General features: G+C 39.4%; 1 protein-coding gene across 3 annotated transcripts in view; it reads right to left on the bottom strand.

Annotated features, from left to right (window-relative positions):
• Window positions 1–17952, bottom strand: part of PIK3C2A (phosphatidylinositol-4-phosphate 3-kinase catalytic subunit type 2 alpha) — a 123906-nt gene that overhangs the window by 31562 nt on the left and 74392 nt on the right. For all 3 annotated transcript variants that reach the window (XM_089328080.1, XM_089328090.1, XM_089328086.1), the window contains 7 exons: window positions 10237–10380; window positions 8195–8240; window positions 7904–8114; window positions 5854–5976; window positions 3991–4158; window positions 2020–2131; window positions 1539–1684 (listed from right to left, as the gene is read on the bottom strand). In XM_089328080.1, the coding sequence (XP_089184206.1) occupies window positions 1539–1684; window positions 2020–2131; window positions 3991–4158; window positions 5854–5976; window positions 7904–8114; window positions 8195–8240; window positions 10237–10380 (950 nt within the window). The remainder of the gene's footprint in view (window positions 1–1538; window positions 1685–2019; window positions 2132–3990; window positions 4159–5853; window positions 5977–7903; window positions 8115–8194; window positions 8241–10236; window positions 10381–17952) is intronic.

Here is a 17952-nt window from a genome sequence, read left to right as displayed (position 1 = left end):
TCAAATAAATTAAAAAAAAAATACCCAATTCCCATTTTTTAAATATCCTCACCAATATTTTATATGAGGAGCCAGCACTGTGGCATAGCAGCTATAGCCACCGCCTATAGAGCCAGCATCCCATATGGGCACCAGTTCAAGTTCCGGCCGCTCCACTTCCCATAGAGCTCTCTGCTAGGGCCTGGGAAAGTAGTAGAAGAGGGCCCACGTCTTTGGGCCCTTGCACCAACGTGGGAGACCCGGAAGAAGCTCCTGGCTCCTGGCTTCAGATCGGCACAGCTCTGGCCATTGCGGTCAATTGGGGAGTGAACCAGTGGATAGAAGACCTCTCTCTCTTTTCCTCTGCCTCTCTGTACTCTGCCTCTCAAGTAAATAAATAAATCTTTAAAAAAAAATTTTCTATGAGGCATTTAAATTTAATCAATCTCACACACTCTGATGTGTGTAATATCTTACATTAGTTTACATTTTCTTGATTACTGAGAGGTTGAACATCATTTCAAATGCTTAAAAGGCACTGTATTTTTTTTTTCCAAAGAAATGCCATGTTATATTCATTACTTCCTTTCCTATGAGTCTTTACCTTATTGAAATGAAAATGTTCTTCATAGGTTAAGGAAGTTAATCTATGAATATCTATTATAAATATAGTGCTAGTGTTTGCCTTATGATCATGTAAACAGTCTAAACTTCTAAACAACTGCATAGTCTCCATAATTTAAAAAATAAGTTAACTGGGCCGGTGCCGTGGCTTACTTGGCTAATCCTCTGCCTGTGGCGCTGGCACCCTGGGTTCTAGTCCCGGTTGGGGTGCCGGGTACTAGTCCTGGTTGCTCCTCTTCCAGTTCAGCTCTCTGTTGTGGCCTGGGAGGGCAGTGGAGGATGGCCCAAGTGCTTGGGTCCCTGCACTCACATGGGAGACCGGGAGGAAATACCCGGCTCCTGGCTTCGGATTGGCACAGTGCTGGCCAAAGCAGCCATTAGGGGAAAAAACCAACAGAAGGAAGACCTTTCTCTCTTGTCTCTCTTTCACTGTCTATAACTATCTCTGTATCTCTCTCTCTCACTGTCTAGCTCTGCCTGGCCAAAAAAAAAAAAAAGTAAATATAAAACTTTCAGGGTCAACACTGGAATATTAGTAGGTTAAGCTTCTGCCTGTGGTGCCAGCATCCCATCTGGGCACCAGTTCACGTCCTAGCTACTCCACTTTTAATCCAGCTCTCTGTGATGGCCTGGGAAAGCAGTAGAGGAGAGCCCAAATGCTTGGGCCCCTGCACCTGCATAGGAGACCCAGAATAAGTTCCTGGCTCCAGATCAGCCCAGTTCTGGCTACTGTGGCCATTTGAGGAATGAAGCAGCAAATGGAAGACCATTCTCCTGTCTCTCCCTCTCTCTCTCTAACTCTGCTTCTCAAATAGATAAATAAATCTTAAAAAAGAAAACTTTCCATACCAAAAACACTGTTAAATCATGAATTTCATCAAGCCCTTAAGCTTACACTGTAGGAGATATTCAGGCAAAAGATAAATGGAGCATACCCAAGCGATGAGTCTCTATGAAGAATGTCGAGAAGTTTCCCTCTTACATCACTCTCTAGTGTTTCTAAGTTGTGTTGCTGTATAATGCTTCTGTCAACTTGAGGAGTTGTATAAATAATATCAAATGTAGGAGAGGGAAAATCAACCTAAAAAATGGAACATAATTTGATTAAATTATACTCCACACATTTGCTTTCTTAGCTTCTTTAATTGCTTTTCTTAGCAATCATAGATTTGACTAAATGTTCAATTATTGATTCTTGTCTTTTTGTTGAAAGTATTACCATTGTTGGTAATTCTCATATACGCATATTTCATGGGATGGGTACAGTGCATGTTTTTCAGAAACAGGAAATGATATATTGGTATTTAAATTGAGGATCTGAGATTAAACAAAGATAGGTTTCTTTATTAACAACCCAAATCATGGCACATACTCTTTAGACAGAAATCTAAATAGAAACCTCACCAAGACCATTACCTGTAGCACTATTCTTTCCATGACATATCCTTTTTTAGGGGTTGTTCCAGGAAGAGTATTTACATGTGATGAAGTCCAAAGATACAGAAGTTTAGTTCCACATGCTAAAAACCTTCATGAATATAAAAAAAAACTATGATTTTCATTTTATAAATTAAAAGCTCATAAAACATGGTAAGGAATTTGATGTTAGTATTCCATCCCTTAGATATATAAAATATATTCTAGAGTAACAGAAAAGTATAATGAGATCATGTAAGTTTGAGAATGTCAACAAAGAATAAGAGTTAAGAACAGACCCTGGGAGCTAGGATGCCTGGTACACAAATCCCAACTCCACCACTTACTAAGTAAGTGACCTGTGGCCAGGCATTTAACCTCTGTACTTTGTTGTTCCATTCCTGCTGCCTTCCCGCCCCAGGCCCCCAAGTGGAGAAAAAGGATTAATAACAACTTTTCTGAGAAATATTGTATGTAAGGAATATAAATGTGAGGAATATAAGTATATGTGTACAGCATGAGGACTAATACCCAGCATATGGTAAGTGCTATGTGTTTGTTATTACAATAAATATACTACTATAAAAGTTAAATAGGCTTCTTAACTACAGAGCTTTAGTGATGATTTAATATGCCAATGTGCATTATCAGTCTCCAGAATGTTCCCATGTACTGTATGTACATCTCCCTTACTTATTCAACTGGTTTTGTTTAGGAAGACTCTTGATAATTTCACAGAACATATTATTACTCAAAACATAATTAAAATATTCAGCTGACAGGCCAAACACACTTCCCTATCCCAATGCTCTTAATTGACACAAAGTTTGAAAGGAATTCTTTTTCCTCTAAGAAAAAGAATCCTTCAATAGGTTTTTGTTTGTTTGCTTTTTCTGGGGTATGTTTTGTGACTGGCAGAAATCCAGGACCCCAAGGCAGCTCAGAGATCCCCAAAGGGAGAACAGTCACTGGGGGAACCTGGATCCGAGTCACAGCACCAATGTTAGGTCACCACAAAACACACCGAACACCGGAGTAAGGGAAAGGGTTTATTGGTGGGGAAACCTGACAGACCAGAGGGAAGGGGTGAAGAAGGTAAAGAGGGAGAAGAGGGGCCGGCGCTGTGGTGCAGCTGGTTAACGCCCTGGCCTAAAGTGCCAGTTTGAGACCTGGCTGCTCCACTTCCAATCCAGCTCTCTGCTATGGCCTGGGATAGCAGCAGAAGATGGCCCAGATCCTTGGGCCCCTGCACCCACATGGGAGACCCAGAGGAAGCTCCTGGCTCCTGGCTTCAGATCAGCGCAGCTCCAGCTGTTGCAGCCACTTGAAGCGTGAACCAGCTGATGAAAGACCTCTCTCTCTCTGCCTCTCCTCTGTGTAACTCTGACTTTCAAATAAATAAATAAACCTTTAAAAAGAAAAAAGAAAAGAGGGAGAAGGAGAGTATAGGAGAAAGAGGGAGAGACCAAGAGAGAAAGGGAAAGCACTTCAATAGATTTTTACACACATGGCAACTTTAGAGGTTAATGACCAAGGTCCCATAACAGTAAGGAATAAATTAGTCAGGAAAGAGAATTAAGCCAGGGAATAATGTGCAGCTGTAGACTCTCTGAAACTGGAGAAGGGTATGAAAGGAACAAGAAAAGGAAAAATGGAGTTCTTATGGGAATATCAAGGGTACTTATGAGATCATGGTATTATATCAATAACATCGTACTTTACTTAAGCAATAAAATAGTCATTGAGTGTTGTTTTTCTCCTGGAATACTGAGTGACAACCTTCTACTCAGTCCAAAAGATATATTTAGATTATAGAAGAATAACTTTGGTTTGCTCTGATGTGTGTGTCTGAACTCGTTATGCTGGAAAAATGGAGGCAGCTCCTTTGAGTACATTTGTCATCTTCCCCACCTGTTATCCAGCTAATTCTGATGTGCACAGTAACTCAACATCACAATTCAGTATACTTACCGCTTAAAGTCAAAAAGAGGTAAAGAAACTCTGCCCAAAACTTCTGGCCCCTTTCTTTGCTTATTAGAATCAGGAGAACTTCCACTGTTCTGATTCAAAATTCCAAAAAGAGTGAGGTGGAGAAGTGATTCTAATGGCAGCTGTGATATCTGGATGGGAAAAATGATTCTACAGGGGAAAAAAAATGTAGTAACAGAAAAACCAAATTAGACTTTTAAAGTGATGTTTAAACCTGTAAGGAGAAAGCAATTTTAGGTATTTTATTTTACTTACCAAATAATCTTTAATCATGAGTAACCTAAAGCTAGATATAAGTTTCACTAACTTGCATTACTAAAAATGGTAAAACAAATTTTGTTCTAAGCTCCCAGTTTACTATAAAACAAATTAGGTATCCCACCCTACTGATGGCTCTTTTGTTTTATCATGAGCAAGCCAGACAGAGTAAAAAAGCTTACAAATCAGTCCTTTTGATGGGTTTTGTCCCCCACCTTGTAACTGAATGTCAAGCTTCTAAGTTTTTTCTTTCTCAAAATTGTGCTTAAAAACCCCACTGCCACCAGCCCCTTTGGGTTTTGCTTCTCTTGAGGCTCCCTTCCATGACACTCTGGCTTGGAGGTCTCTGACTCTAATAAATCTTGCTTTTATATCTTTTTAAAAAATATGTAAAATTTCTGGCCGGCGCCGCGGCTCATTAGGCTAATCCTCCACCTTGCGGCGCCAGCACACCGGGTTCTAGTCCCAGGCGGGGTGCCAGATTCTGTCCCGGTTGCCCCTCTTCCAGGCCAGCTCTCTGCTGTGGCCCGGGAGTGCAGTGGAGGATGGCCCAAGTGCTTGGGCCCTGCACCCCATGGGAGACCAGGAGAAGTACCTGGCTCCTGCCATCGGATCAGTGCGGTGCGCCAGCTGTGGCGGCCATTGGAGGGTGAACCAATGGCAAAGGAAGACCTTTCTCTCTGTCTCTCTCTCTCACTGTCCACTCTGCCTGTCAAAAAAAAAAAAAAAAGTAAAATTTCAAAATGTAGCATTTCTTTCTTCAAAAATACCTTTACTTTAAGACTTGCAGCACCAATTACCAGACAAAATAATAGTAGCTGTTTTTATTTCTTTTATGAAGAACTAGATGAATGCTAATGAGTATTCTTAGTGTAAGAATATAAGTATATTCACAAATAGATATTTATGTTTTTCAGTGAATATTTTTTAAGTTTGAAAGAACACATGAACTCAATAATGGTTACTTTAAAATAACAAATGTTGAAATGCTTAAATTTTGAATTATTTGATTACTTTCAGACATGCAATTTAAAAAATAAAAAAGGAAAATAGGAAACCATTTAATACATGTGAACAAATAGTAGAAAGTTGTGCAACTGCCTACCTGTCTAAATATTGAGAGCTACCTTAGTTGACAAACAATATTTATAAAATATTAACAATACAAAATATCACCTTTTACAGGAATTTAAGATTACTAAGTTTGGTATTTTTGTTTTTGAGGGGGGTTTTTTTTTGGTTATTTGTTAATCAAGACCCAAGATTCCTATACAGTGTACTGGAAAAATACTAAAGTAAACAACGTTATAAAACATCAGCTTTGTAGAATTACGTATCAATAAATTTACACCTTTAACTTGACATAGTTTGGCAAAAATTAATGGTATATTTTTGCAATTTAATAATATGTAGGCTTAAGAGTATATCAGACATTTTAATGAAAACTTTTTTTTTTTCTAGAATCATATCCAGACGAAACCTTGACAATCAGTAAGAATTTAATGAATTTCAACGGAAATGGCACTAGAATTCATGGAAAAAGACTAGGGCACACCCAAAGAATAAAAAGCCAGGAATTTCACTTACAGTTCATCCCATTTAATAAGATAGAAGAAGTTCTTATAAGTGCCAACCTTCTTTGATTGAATAGGTTTAAAAAGATCCTTTCCATTGTGAGACAGGGAGCACATCAAATAATATTTTTCATAACTGAGAAAAGAAAGAGTTTAATTTTACTTCTACCTTAATAATGTAATTTAGCTAATACATACAAGTATACAGTAGTAGCTTTCCCAAAGTTACTGATATCTGAAATAATCTGATCACTATTCATTTCAATTTTTTGGAATTCATCTAAAATTTAATCATTCCAAAATCTATGAAAACAGAGAAAAGATATATCAAAGGGAAAACAGAGGAGGAACATATGGCCCTAGGTTCTAGTCTGAAGGGATGCCATAATAAAGAATTTATTTCAATTTTGCACTCAGTTATGTAGTAGCTTTAGATTTTAGTTCAATGACACTAAATAAATTCTAGGAAAAGGAATACAAACATTACATTCTCTAGGTACCATTTCCTTTACTAAGTCACTGAGATAGTCAGCTAAGCATGTTTTAATAGTGCCTGGGCCTGACTTGCATTGAGCTGATCCTCCTTCTATATAGGGAGGCTTCCTTCCATGGGGACAGACGCTGTGTTTTCTCTCATATGACAGCAGTGACTTGGCCCCTAATTACCACAAGTACAGAGCTGGTTAGATACAACTAGGCAGGAGTCTTGGGTTCAATAAAATTGTATTCTGTAGCAGGTGTTTGGCCTAGGGGTTAAGATGCTGCCTGGAACTCCTGCACCCAATATTAGAGTGCCTGGATTCTAAGTCCCGCCTCCATTCTCAACTTCAGCTTCCTAATTTGCACTCTGGGAGAGAGCAGATGATGACTCAAGCAATTGGGTCCTTGGCTCCTGGCTTCAGCGTGGCCTAGCTCTAGCCATTGTAGGCATTTGGGGAGTGAGCCAGTGAACGGGAGCTCTGTCTCTCAAAAAACCAAAAAATTAAAAAACTATATTCTATTCATATTCTAACTTACATGTTAATCACATTATTCACATAAAATATCTAAATATTTTAAATCTAATCTCTTTGGATCATAAAATGATCACCCCTAGATACTTCTTCAATTTCATCATATTTTCCCTTATACTTCAGTATTTTTTAGCTTACTTTCCATATTAATTAGCACTGTTTTCTGGATATTTGTTTCTAATAATATATTCCTAAATTTGTTTGTGCATGTATGTTTGCTTATATATATATGTATGTATGTCTTAAGAATATTATCCCTGTACCTATTAAAAAGAATGAAATACCTTCAGACACAAGTAGTACCCATTTCAATGTGAGTTCCAGGAAGGTGGAAGTATTTTGCTACCTGTTTACTCCTGAATCCCATGTACCAAGTACAATGGTCCATAAATGGTGCCCAGTAAATATTTACTGAATAAATTAAAATACCACTTCAAATAATTAAATAATTCTTTTTTAAATCAAAATTTCAACTTAAGAGGAATTTATGTTTGTTATCTCTTTGCTAGGCTTCCCCTTAAAGAGCATGAGCTATTATGAAGCTATTTCACACACACAAAAAAATCATTTTAGACACAAAAGCAGAAAGAACAGCAGTCTGAAATTCATTAATTTATTAATTAACATCATTTCCTCTTATAAGCATCCTACTTTTTGTGTATAGTTGGAGTGGTATGTTTTACTGAATAGCTTCATACATCTCTGTAATTTTTATGAAAATCACAAAGAAAAATCTTATTTTTTTTTTTTTGGAAAGGCAGAGAGATAGTAATCTTCTAATCTCCCCAAATCCCCACAATAGCCAGTTTTGAGCCAGGTCAAAGCCACAAGCCTGGAACTTAACCTGAGTCTTCCATGTGAGTGCCAGGTACTCAAGCACATGAGTCATCACCGGCTCCTGCAGGCACTGCAATGTGGAACACCTGCCCCACAAAAGTGGCTCTCATATATCTATTTAAGCACCAAGATAACAGTGGTTGCTGACACTTTACAAGATTAGCATAGTCACAAGATAAAGCTGTGCATATTTTCTTCTAAACTGTTACTTACTTTGATACCCAGTTACTTGAAATTCCATGTGCAGCAAAAATAGTAAACTGGAGCTGTTCTGTTGTAGTCCATGCCTCCTTGGTGTTCCTGTAGCTTTGGGCAAAGTCTGTAGAACTCCTACCAGAACTGGTATGGAGTCTGAGAAGATCATAAATTGCTGCAGTTAATTGGTCCACGCTTACTTGAACAGGATTTTCAGGATTTAATGAGCCTATATTTATAGAAAATGTTAATATAATTCTGTGCAAAAGCAACAATTATTGCTAAAATGTAAAGAATTTAAAGACATACCTCTAGCTGAACTTTTGGTACTGTCTCCTCCAGACAGTGAAGTCACCTGCACAACACACATAAACAAATTAGTCAAAAAATTGCCCATGAAGTATAAAATGCTTACCTTTTTTCCTTTTTTTTTTTTTTTTTTGACAGGCAGAGTGGACAGTGAGAGAGAGAGACAGAAAGAAAGGTCTTCCTTTGCCGTTGGTTCACCCTCCAATGGCCGCCACGGCTGGCGCACCGCACTGATCCGATGGCAGGAGCCAGGTACTTCTCCTGGTCTCCCATGGGGTGCAGGGCCCAAGCACTTGGGCCATCCTCCACTGCACTCCCTGGCCACAGCAGAGAGCTGGCCTGGAAGAGGGGTGCCCAGAATCCGGTGCCCCATCCGGAACTGAAACCCGATGTGCTGGCGCCGCAAGATGGAGGATTAGCCTAGTGAGCTGCAGCGCCGGCCAGCTCTCTTTATCTTCAATACATTTAATTAAGTGCTATATGTCACAGAAACCCTTCCCAGGAGAAACTTCACAAAAAATATCTAAAGAAGGAATATAATAATAAAGAATTGTAAATAGATGATTTTTAGTATCAAGAAAATTAGAGTAATTGAAAATTACTGCAAAACACAAAACGACACTAAAATCTGCCTTGTTAATTTGAAATACAGAAGGGATAAAAGACACTAATGTGGTATTTTATTTTACATTAATTGCTCTACAGTAGCATAAGGATATCCTTAAAGAAGAGACTCTGGAACTCTATTATTATTTAGTGACTCAAAAAAGCTCTTGTGACTATTTAAGTTGAACTCCTCTCCCACCTACTCTCTGCTCCTTTTATCTAGTAAATGAGCAAACGGCTTATACAACATTGGGACAATGGTAGCTGATCACCTCAAAACAATTTCATATGTATCTTTTAATATCTAAAAAGAGGCATACAAGAAAGAAGAAAAACAAATGACTACATTCCATATAGACGGGATCTCTGAAAATGAATGGTCTAAGCAAGATAACTTTTCCTTCCTTTAAATTTGACTTCTGAGATCTACCTTTTTTTTTTCATTGTTCCAATCAAAGATGTAAACATGAACAGTTAACTGAATCTCCATGGAAATACCAGAAGGTAGGGCTTTCATTAAAAGCAACATTATGATACAAGGAGAGGGCTCCTAACCTGGCTGCTTCTGAGGCAACAAGTCACTACTACATAGACTTCTTGGTGTTTTGAACAGGAAAAGGGTATGGTCTAAAGTAGAACTTCCCCACTGGCAACCATGGACATTTCCATCCAGAGGGAGAAGTAATAGCTATCATTCTCCAGTCTTCCGAGCTCAGTATCTATCTTTGAACCTCAAACCAACTTACAATGTTAAAAGTCTTCCTTTATAACAAAGGGCTGACAGTCTCTTAGTTTTTTTATTCCATTCTTTCTGTTTCTCTCTGGCATTAAACAGGAGAGGGAGGAGGAAGAGTGAAGAGTGAGTGGGAGGGCCGGTACTGTGGGAAGAATTACTATGTTCTTGATGTTGTATTTATGAGATATATTTAAAATAAAAAGCAACTCACGAAGGGCTCACAGTTTGGCATACACCTGTTCAATGTCAGGTCTCACATAGCTCTTCCAAGGTAGTTCATCTCTATACTAAGTAACCCTCTTCCTAACTAAGTAAGTGGCAAATCAACTCAAAAGGGAAAGTCATGAAGCAGGTATCTGGCTTAAAACATGTTGGTTAAGGCACCATATCCCATATCAGAGTGTCTGGGAGTAATACTTAATTCCAACTCCTGACTACAGCTTCCTGTTAATACACACTTGGAAGATAGTGATGTCATTCAAGTAACTGGGTTCCTGCCACCCATGAGGGAGCCTTGGATTGAGTTTCCCAATCCCAGCTATTGTGGGAAATGAACTAGCAAATGCAAGCTTACTTTGTTTCTCAAATAAATGAATAAATAATTTTTAAAAAGTTTTTAAAATCTCTCTCTCTCTCTGGCTCTACCTCTCTCTGTAACTCTTTCAAATAAATAAAATAAATCTTTAAAAAATATATTTACCTCAGAAATTTTACTCCTTGGAAGATTAACTGCTCTTTTTAGTTTCTTCACTGATTCTGTAATGGCAGGAGTCTCCACACCATCTAAAGCACTACAGATTTTTCTTGTAGCTTTAACTACTTGATCCACTCCTCGGTGTTGGTTCTTTAAAAATCAAATGTAAATAAAAAGAAAAAAAGAAACCTAAGTACGTGAAATTTAAAAGATCAATTTCACAGACGAAGTCAGAAACTAGATATTTTACTTGTATCTAAGAACACATATCTTCCACTCCTTTGTCATGAAAAGAAAAAGAAATAAGACAGTTTCATTAATATAATTTAAATTAGGAAAAAGCAAGGCCTGGCTAACTTTCACTTTGACACAATTATTCACTTACAAATTCCATTAATTTCATACTAGAATCAAAATTAAAACAAATTAGAAACAAATTAGTAAATCATTAAACAGGTTGTATTTTATTTTTGGAATAATTTTCACACTAAAAATAACCTCTCCCTCTTTCAAAAACCTAGTATCAAACAAAAAAAGCTCTTCAGAGGCTGGTCACACATCAGCACTGGGCAACAGTATGGGAAATTAGTCGACTTTTTTATTTGCTTCTATACAGGGATCACTTTAGAAGCTTTGATCACAAAACTTCCTTGAGGACAATTCTTCTGCCCTATTCCATCACAGTTGATTTTACCATGATGCAAACATATACAAATGTAATATAACTGCAATATACAAATACACTGTAAAATCACTTATTTGATAGAATGAGTCCTAAATTTAAGTCTATATGTCATTAAGAAGCACTCTTATATATAATGAATTAATTCATAAAACATTTATGTCAAACTTTTATGCCAAGTACTGTTAAAATGGGCTGAAACTCAGTACTATACCAACCCTTAAAAATTTAAATGTTTCCACCTTTCAGTCTTGGCTACCACAAACTGAGTGTTCCCTTCGTCTTCAAGCTTAAATGAAACCACCTCTATTTGCTCAAACACCCCACTACCCTACACTCCTCAGGGCCTGAAGTTCTGTTTTCTAGCTCTCTAGTTTTGCTTGCTTACTTATATTTCTGCTTCATTTTACTCTACATCCATGCAGAAATCTTCCAAATGGACTCTTCTTTTGATCTACTTCCTGTTACTAGGGCTAAACTCTTTATTATTTTTTGTCAATTGGCACAATGTTAGGTTTGTCAACAGAGGGCACCAAAGGGACACTTGAAGGCCAGAAGCAGAAAGATACTTCCCTATCACAAAACTTCCTTGAAGACAATTCTTATGCACTATTCCATCACAGTTGATTTTTTAATTCAGGTTTGACAACCCTGAGGTTGTCAAAGACCAGTTCCAGCTGTGCCCTCAGGCCATGTTCTCGGCCTGACAGTTCTGGCTAAAGTTCTCTACCAAGTATTTTTGGCTATCCACAATTTGTGTGTTCCTATGATAACCTTACCTGCCTCTTCACAGAAGCTGAATTTCATTTTTGGATTGGGTGGAAATCTTATCAAGTTCAGGGAGCTCCTTCACTGTTCATTTTTCTCAGCATGAAGGTGATGATAGCCTTTATGTAACTGTTAATTCTGGACCCCTTATAGAAGAACTGCTTATCTTTTTTTTTAAGCTTTTATTTAATGAATGCAAATTTCATGGGTACAACTTTAGGAATGCAGTGGTTCTTCCCCCTATGCCCACCCTCCCATCTCAAATCCCACCCCACCTCCTACTCCCTCTCCCACCCCATTCTTCATTAACATTCATTTTTAATTAACTTTATATACAGAAGACCAACTCTATATTAAGTAAAGACTTCAACAGTTTGCACCCACCCACACATACAACGTATAAAGTACTGTTTGAGAACAAGTTTTGCAGTTAATTCTCATAGTACAACTCATTAAGGACAGAGGTCCTACAGGCCAATTGGTAAATATTTTAGGCTTTATGGGCCTAAATGTCTGTTACATTTCAACTCTGCCAATAAGGCATGAGAACAGACACAGACAATACGTAAATAAATAACCATGGCTATGGTACAATTTACAAAAACAGGCAGCAGGGTAGACTTGGTGTGCAAGCCACAGTATGCCAACCCCTGCCTTAAAGACCTCTTACTTCACATCTTTAATGATTCTTTGAATTTCCACATTCAAATAACTAGTGTAGTGTTTCCTGACTGGCCCACCACTGATGTACCTTACTACTGACATGTGGGTCACTTTCTCTACTTCATGTCATATTATTGCTCTACATATTTATCTGACTGTCCACTCTATATCCTGAAAAAAAGCCTCAGTCACATAAATGTCTATGTGGAAAATTCACAATATTTTTTTTTGACAGCAGAGTGAAAAGTGAGAGAGAGAGAGACAGAGAGAAAGGTCTTCCTTTTGCCATTGGTTCACCCTCCAATGGCCGCCGCGGCCGGAGCACCGCGCTGATCCGAAGCCAGGAGCCAGATGCTTCTCCTGTCTCCCATGGGGTGCAGGGCCCAAGCACTTGGGCCATCCTCCACTGCACTCCCTGGCCACAGCAGAGAGCTGGCCTGGAGGAGGGGCAACCGGGACAGAATCCGGTGCCCCGACCGGGACTAGAACCCGGTGTGCCGGCGCCGCAAGGCGAAGGATTAGCTAGTGAGCCGCAGCGCCGGCCTATGAAAATTCACAATATCTTCAACTCTAAACCATACCTTATTAGAACCTTAACTATAATTCTACTCTAATCACAACCTTTTTTGCTTCTAGTCTCTCACACCCTCATTCTAAGCAAACTGTTCTTTGACATCAGATTTCTCTTCCTTGCTTTTGCCAAGCAGCTGAGTACTTCTAAGAAAACCTTAGAATGCCATTTAATATTTCTTTTAGTTGCATAGATCAGCTCTCTTCACCATTCCCCTTAGAATACTAAACATACTCCTTACCTAAAAAACCCTTATTGCTTAACTTCATTTTAGCAAGATGAATTACATCTTATCTCTAGAAAACTAAAGGCCAAGAGCAATGAAAACCTCATGACCTCTCACTAAAATCTACTCAAGAGACATTAAAAACTTTAAAAACTAAGAAATAATTTAAAAATTAAATATCCACATAAAGACTTATACATGAATATTTATAGCAACGTGATTTATGATAACCAAAAAATGATCAACTTACATCCAAATGACCCTTGTGTCGCCATACAATGAAATGATATTTAGCAATAAAAAAGGAACAAACCACAGAAGTGTACACAACATGGAAGAACCACAGACATGGTACTGGCATGCAAAAGAAACCACATGTCAAAAACTGTATTGTGTATGTTTCCCTTAACATGAAATGTCCAAAAAAAAGGCAAATCCACAGAGAAAGGAACCAGATCAGTCATTTGCTGTGGCTGGGAATGGGGACTGACTGCAAATTAGTACAAAGAAATTTTTGGGAGTGATGAATGCATCTTAAAATTGAATTGTAAAGACAAGCACACAATCCTATGTATTTATTAAAGAAAATCACTGACATATGCATATTTTGAATAAATTTTAGAGTATATAAATTATACCTTAATAAAACTCTAAAAAATAAAGGGAGGGATAAATATGATAGCAAGTCACTATTTTAGGTAAGATGGTTAGTAAAGAGCTCTCTGATGACATTTAAACACAGAACTTAAAAATATCTGGCGAAGGGCATTAGTCAGAACAAGCCCAAGGATCTCCATTGATAGCAATATTTGGCTGAAAATCAACCATAAAAAAGAGAGAGAGCAGTAAGAAGTCAGATTAGGGAGAGGTTGGGTCAAGCTGTGTAGAGCCTCAAAGCCACAATCAGGACTTTGGATTTTACCAAGTGAAAAGGTAAACAGGATTTTTGAGGAAAAGAATGGCATAATTTGAAATGTTTAGTAAGAAGTTATGGTTTTTCTTTTCTTTGAGAGGCAGAGAGAACCTCTGAGTGAGAGTGAGTGCTCACTTCTACTGGCTCACTCCCAAATGCTGGCCCAGACAAGATGTGAGCTGAGAATGCTTTCCAGTCTCCACATGAGAAGCCCGAACCCAATTCTTTGAGCCATCACTGCTGCCTCCAGAAGTCTGCAATAGCAGGAAGCTGGAGCTGGGAACCAGAAGTAGGTATTAAATGCAGCTACTCTGATTCAGAATATGAGAATCATCACTGGCAGCTTGACTATGAGGCTAATTGCCCACCCGTAGAGTTAACAAATTTTATTTCTTTTCAAAGAACTCTTTCAGCTTTGATTTTCTCTTTTTTTTTCAAATAAGGCTTATTAAGGAAAATTTTAGATTTTATAGCTAAAAAATAGTACACAGAATTCCAATATAATATTCAGAGTATCTAGGTTAAGCAACATCTTACATAAGTGTGTTACATTTGTCAAAACAAAAGCTTTAATAGTGATACATTACTATTACTACTTTATTCAGATTTCACCAGTTTTTCCACTAGCAATTTTTTCTTTTCCAGGACATAATCCAGGACACTGCATTGCATTTAGTAACTTTTTTTTTTTTTTTTTACTTGAAAGTCAGGGAGACAGAACATAAGCTCCCATCTGATGGAAGCCAATTACTTGAGCAATCAACTGATATCTTTCAGGGTCTGCACTAGCAGGAATGCTGGAGTTGGGAGGCAGGGTTAAATATTATAGGATGTGGGCATCGATTTTTTTTCTCTTTTTTACAATTTATGTTCAAATAAATAACTAAATCTTTAAGGGGGGGGGCAGTGCTATGGCGTAGTGGGTAAAGCCGCAGCATACAGTGCCCACATCCCATATGGGTGCCAGTTCGAGTCCCGGCTGCTCCATTTCCAATCCAGCTCTCTGCTATGACCTGGGGAAGCAGAAGAAGATGGCCCAAGTCCCTGGGCCCCTGCACCCATGCAGGAGACCTAGAGGAGGCTCCTGGCTCCTGGCTTCAGATTGGCACAGCTCTGGCCACTGTGTCCAATTGTGAGTGAAACAGCGGATGGAGGATCTCTCTCTCTCTGCCTCTCCTTCTCTCTCTGTGTAAGTCTTCAAATAAAGAAATAAATCTTAAAAAAAAAAAAAAAAGATTTATGTATCTATTTTGAAAGAGTTACAGAGGGAGAGACAGAAAAAGAGAGAGAGAGAGAGAGAGTGTGTGTCTTCCATCTGCTAGTTCACTCCCAGGTGGCCAAACTAGCCAGCAGTGGACCAGGCCAAAGCCAGAAGCCAGAGGTTTCATCCGGGTCTCTCACATGGGTGGCAGGAGCCCAAGCACTTCGCCCATTTTCTGCTACTTTCCCCAGGCCTTTCGCAGAGAGTTGGATCAGAAGTGGAGCAGCTGGAACACAAACTGGCACCCATATGGGATGCCACAGGTAGTGACTTTACCCTCTATGCCACAATGCCAGCACTGAGATGTAGGCATCTTACCGAGCATCTTAACTGATAAGCTAAATGCACCCTAAGAACTTATTTTAAAAACAAGATCATTTTTGGTTGCCTGTGGAAGAGAGATTATAGAAGGATAACGGTAGGGGCCCATGCTGCGGCAGAGCAATTTAAAGCCCCATGCTGCAGCGCCGGCATCCCACATGGGCACCAGTTCAAGTTCTGGCTGCTCCACTTCTCCACTTTGGTTCCAACTCCTTGCTAATGCTCCTGGGAAGGCAGCAGAGGATGGCCCAAGTCCTTGGGCCCCTATACCCAGGTGGGAGACCAAGAAGATGATCCTGGCTCCTGGCTTCAGACTGGCTCAGCTCCAGCTGTTGAAGCCATTTGGGAAGTGAACCAGTGGATGGAAAACCTCTGTGTGTGTGTGTCTCTACCTCTCTCTCTTTCAAATATATAAAATAAATCTTAAAAAAAAAAAAAGGATAAGAGTAGACAATGGGAGACTAGTAAGGACTAGGGCTACAGCTCTGGTACTGATGAAAAGGAGTCACATTCTGAATATATTTTCAAGGTAAAACTAACAGCAATTAGACTGAACATGGGATATCAAAGATGTTTTTCTGGAGAAGTCAAGGATGACTCCAAGGTTTTGTGCTAAGCAAACAGAAGGACAGAGTTGCCATTTATTAAGGAGAAGTAATGGGGGAGAATTAATAGAATAGGGGGTTATATGGGATAACTCTGTACCTTTCTCTCAGTTTTGTTCTGACCCAAAATTGTTCTTAAAAAATAAAATCTTGGGGCCAATGCTGTGGTATAGCAGGAAAAGCCACAGCCTGCAGTCCCAGCATCCTATCTGGGCACCGATTCAAGTCCCAGACACTCCACTTCTGATCCAGCTCTTTGCTGTGGCCCGGGAAACCAGTGGAAGATGACCCAAGTCCTTGGAACCCTGCACCTGCATAGGAGACCCAGAGGAATCTCCTGGCTCCTGGCTTCAAAGAGGCACAGCTCTAGCCGCTGAGGCCATCTGGGGAGTGAGCTAGAGGATGGAAGACTGTTCTTTCTCTCTTTCTCTCTGTAACTCTGCCTTTCAAATAAATAAATAAATCTTTAAACAGATAATAAAATAAAATATTTAAAAAAAAGAAAGACTAGGCCGGCGCCGCGGCTCACTAGGCTAATCCTCCTTGCGGCGCCGGCACACCGGTTCTAGTCCCGGTCGGGGCGCCGGATTCTGTCCCGGTTGCCCCTCTTCCAGGCCAGCTCTCTGCTGTGGCCAGGGAGTGCAGTGGAGGATGGCCCAAGTCCTTGGGCCCTGCACCCCACGGGAGACCAGGAGAAGCACCTGGCTCCTGCCATCGGATCAGGGGTGGTGCGCCTGCCGCGGCGGCCATTGGGGGTGAACCAATGGCAAAAGGAAGACCTTTCTCTCTGTCTCTCTCTCTCACTGTCCACTCTGCCTGTCAAAAAATAAAAAAATAAAAATAAAAAAAAATAAAAAAAAAGAAAGACTAATGGGCAAACAGATATGAAGGGTAATATAGAAAATTAAGTCTTGAACATCTTAAATTTAAAATGTTAATTAACACTCATAAAAAACTGTTAAGTAATAGATATTTGAGTATGGAGTTGGGGTAGGGAAGATCAAGGCCAGAGATGAGCAGAATAATCAGCAGAGGGATATGGCAAGATGACCTAAGATGTGAACATAGAGAAAACAGATCCCAGAACTGAGCTGCTGAGGGAGGGGGGTAGATGTTAATTTTTTTTTTTTAAAGTATTGATGTGTCTATTCTTTTTTTTTTTTTTTTAAGGTATATTTATTTCTTTGAAATGCAGAGCTACAGAGAGGCAGAGGCAGAGGCAGGCAGAGAGAGAGACAGAGAGAGATCTCCCATCCCCTCGTTCATTCCCTAAATTGCCACAACAGCTGGAGCTGAGTAGATCTGAAGCCAGGAGCCAGGAGCCAGGAGCTTCTTCTGGATCTCCCATATGGGTGTAGGGGTTCAAGAACTTGGGCCATCTTCCATTGGTTTCCCAAGCCATAGCAGAAAGCTGGATCACAAGTGGAGCAGCAGGGACTCAAACTGGCACCCATACGACATGCCAGTACTGTGACAGCTTTACCCACTATGCCACAAAGCCGGCCCCTTTATGTTTTTTTGGTCAGGAAGATGAAGAAATCATAAGAAAGAAGCTACAAGTGAGAATGAGGCAGAGCACCCATTGAAGTGGGAGAACCAAGAATATGATATCCCAGGGGCCAAGTACATGTTTTAAGGGGAAAGAAAGGATCAACTGCACTAAAAACTACAGAAAGATAGGAAGAGTAAGTTCTAGTATCCAATTGCACAGT

Source organism: Oryctolagus cuniculus, chromosome 1 (assembly GCF_051225735.1).
Source record: "Oryctolagus cuniculus isolate XC-2025 breed Fujian yellow rabbit chromosome 1, ASM5122573v1, whole genome shotgun sequence".
Classification (NCBI taxonomy): Eukaryota; Metazoa; Chordata; class Mammalia; order Lagomorpha; family Leporidae; genus Oryctolagus; species Oryctolagus cuniculus.
The sequence above is the reverse complement of the archived record's forward strand: the minus strand, read 5'-3'. Positions and strand labels throughout refer to the sequence as shown.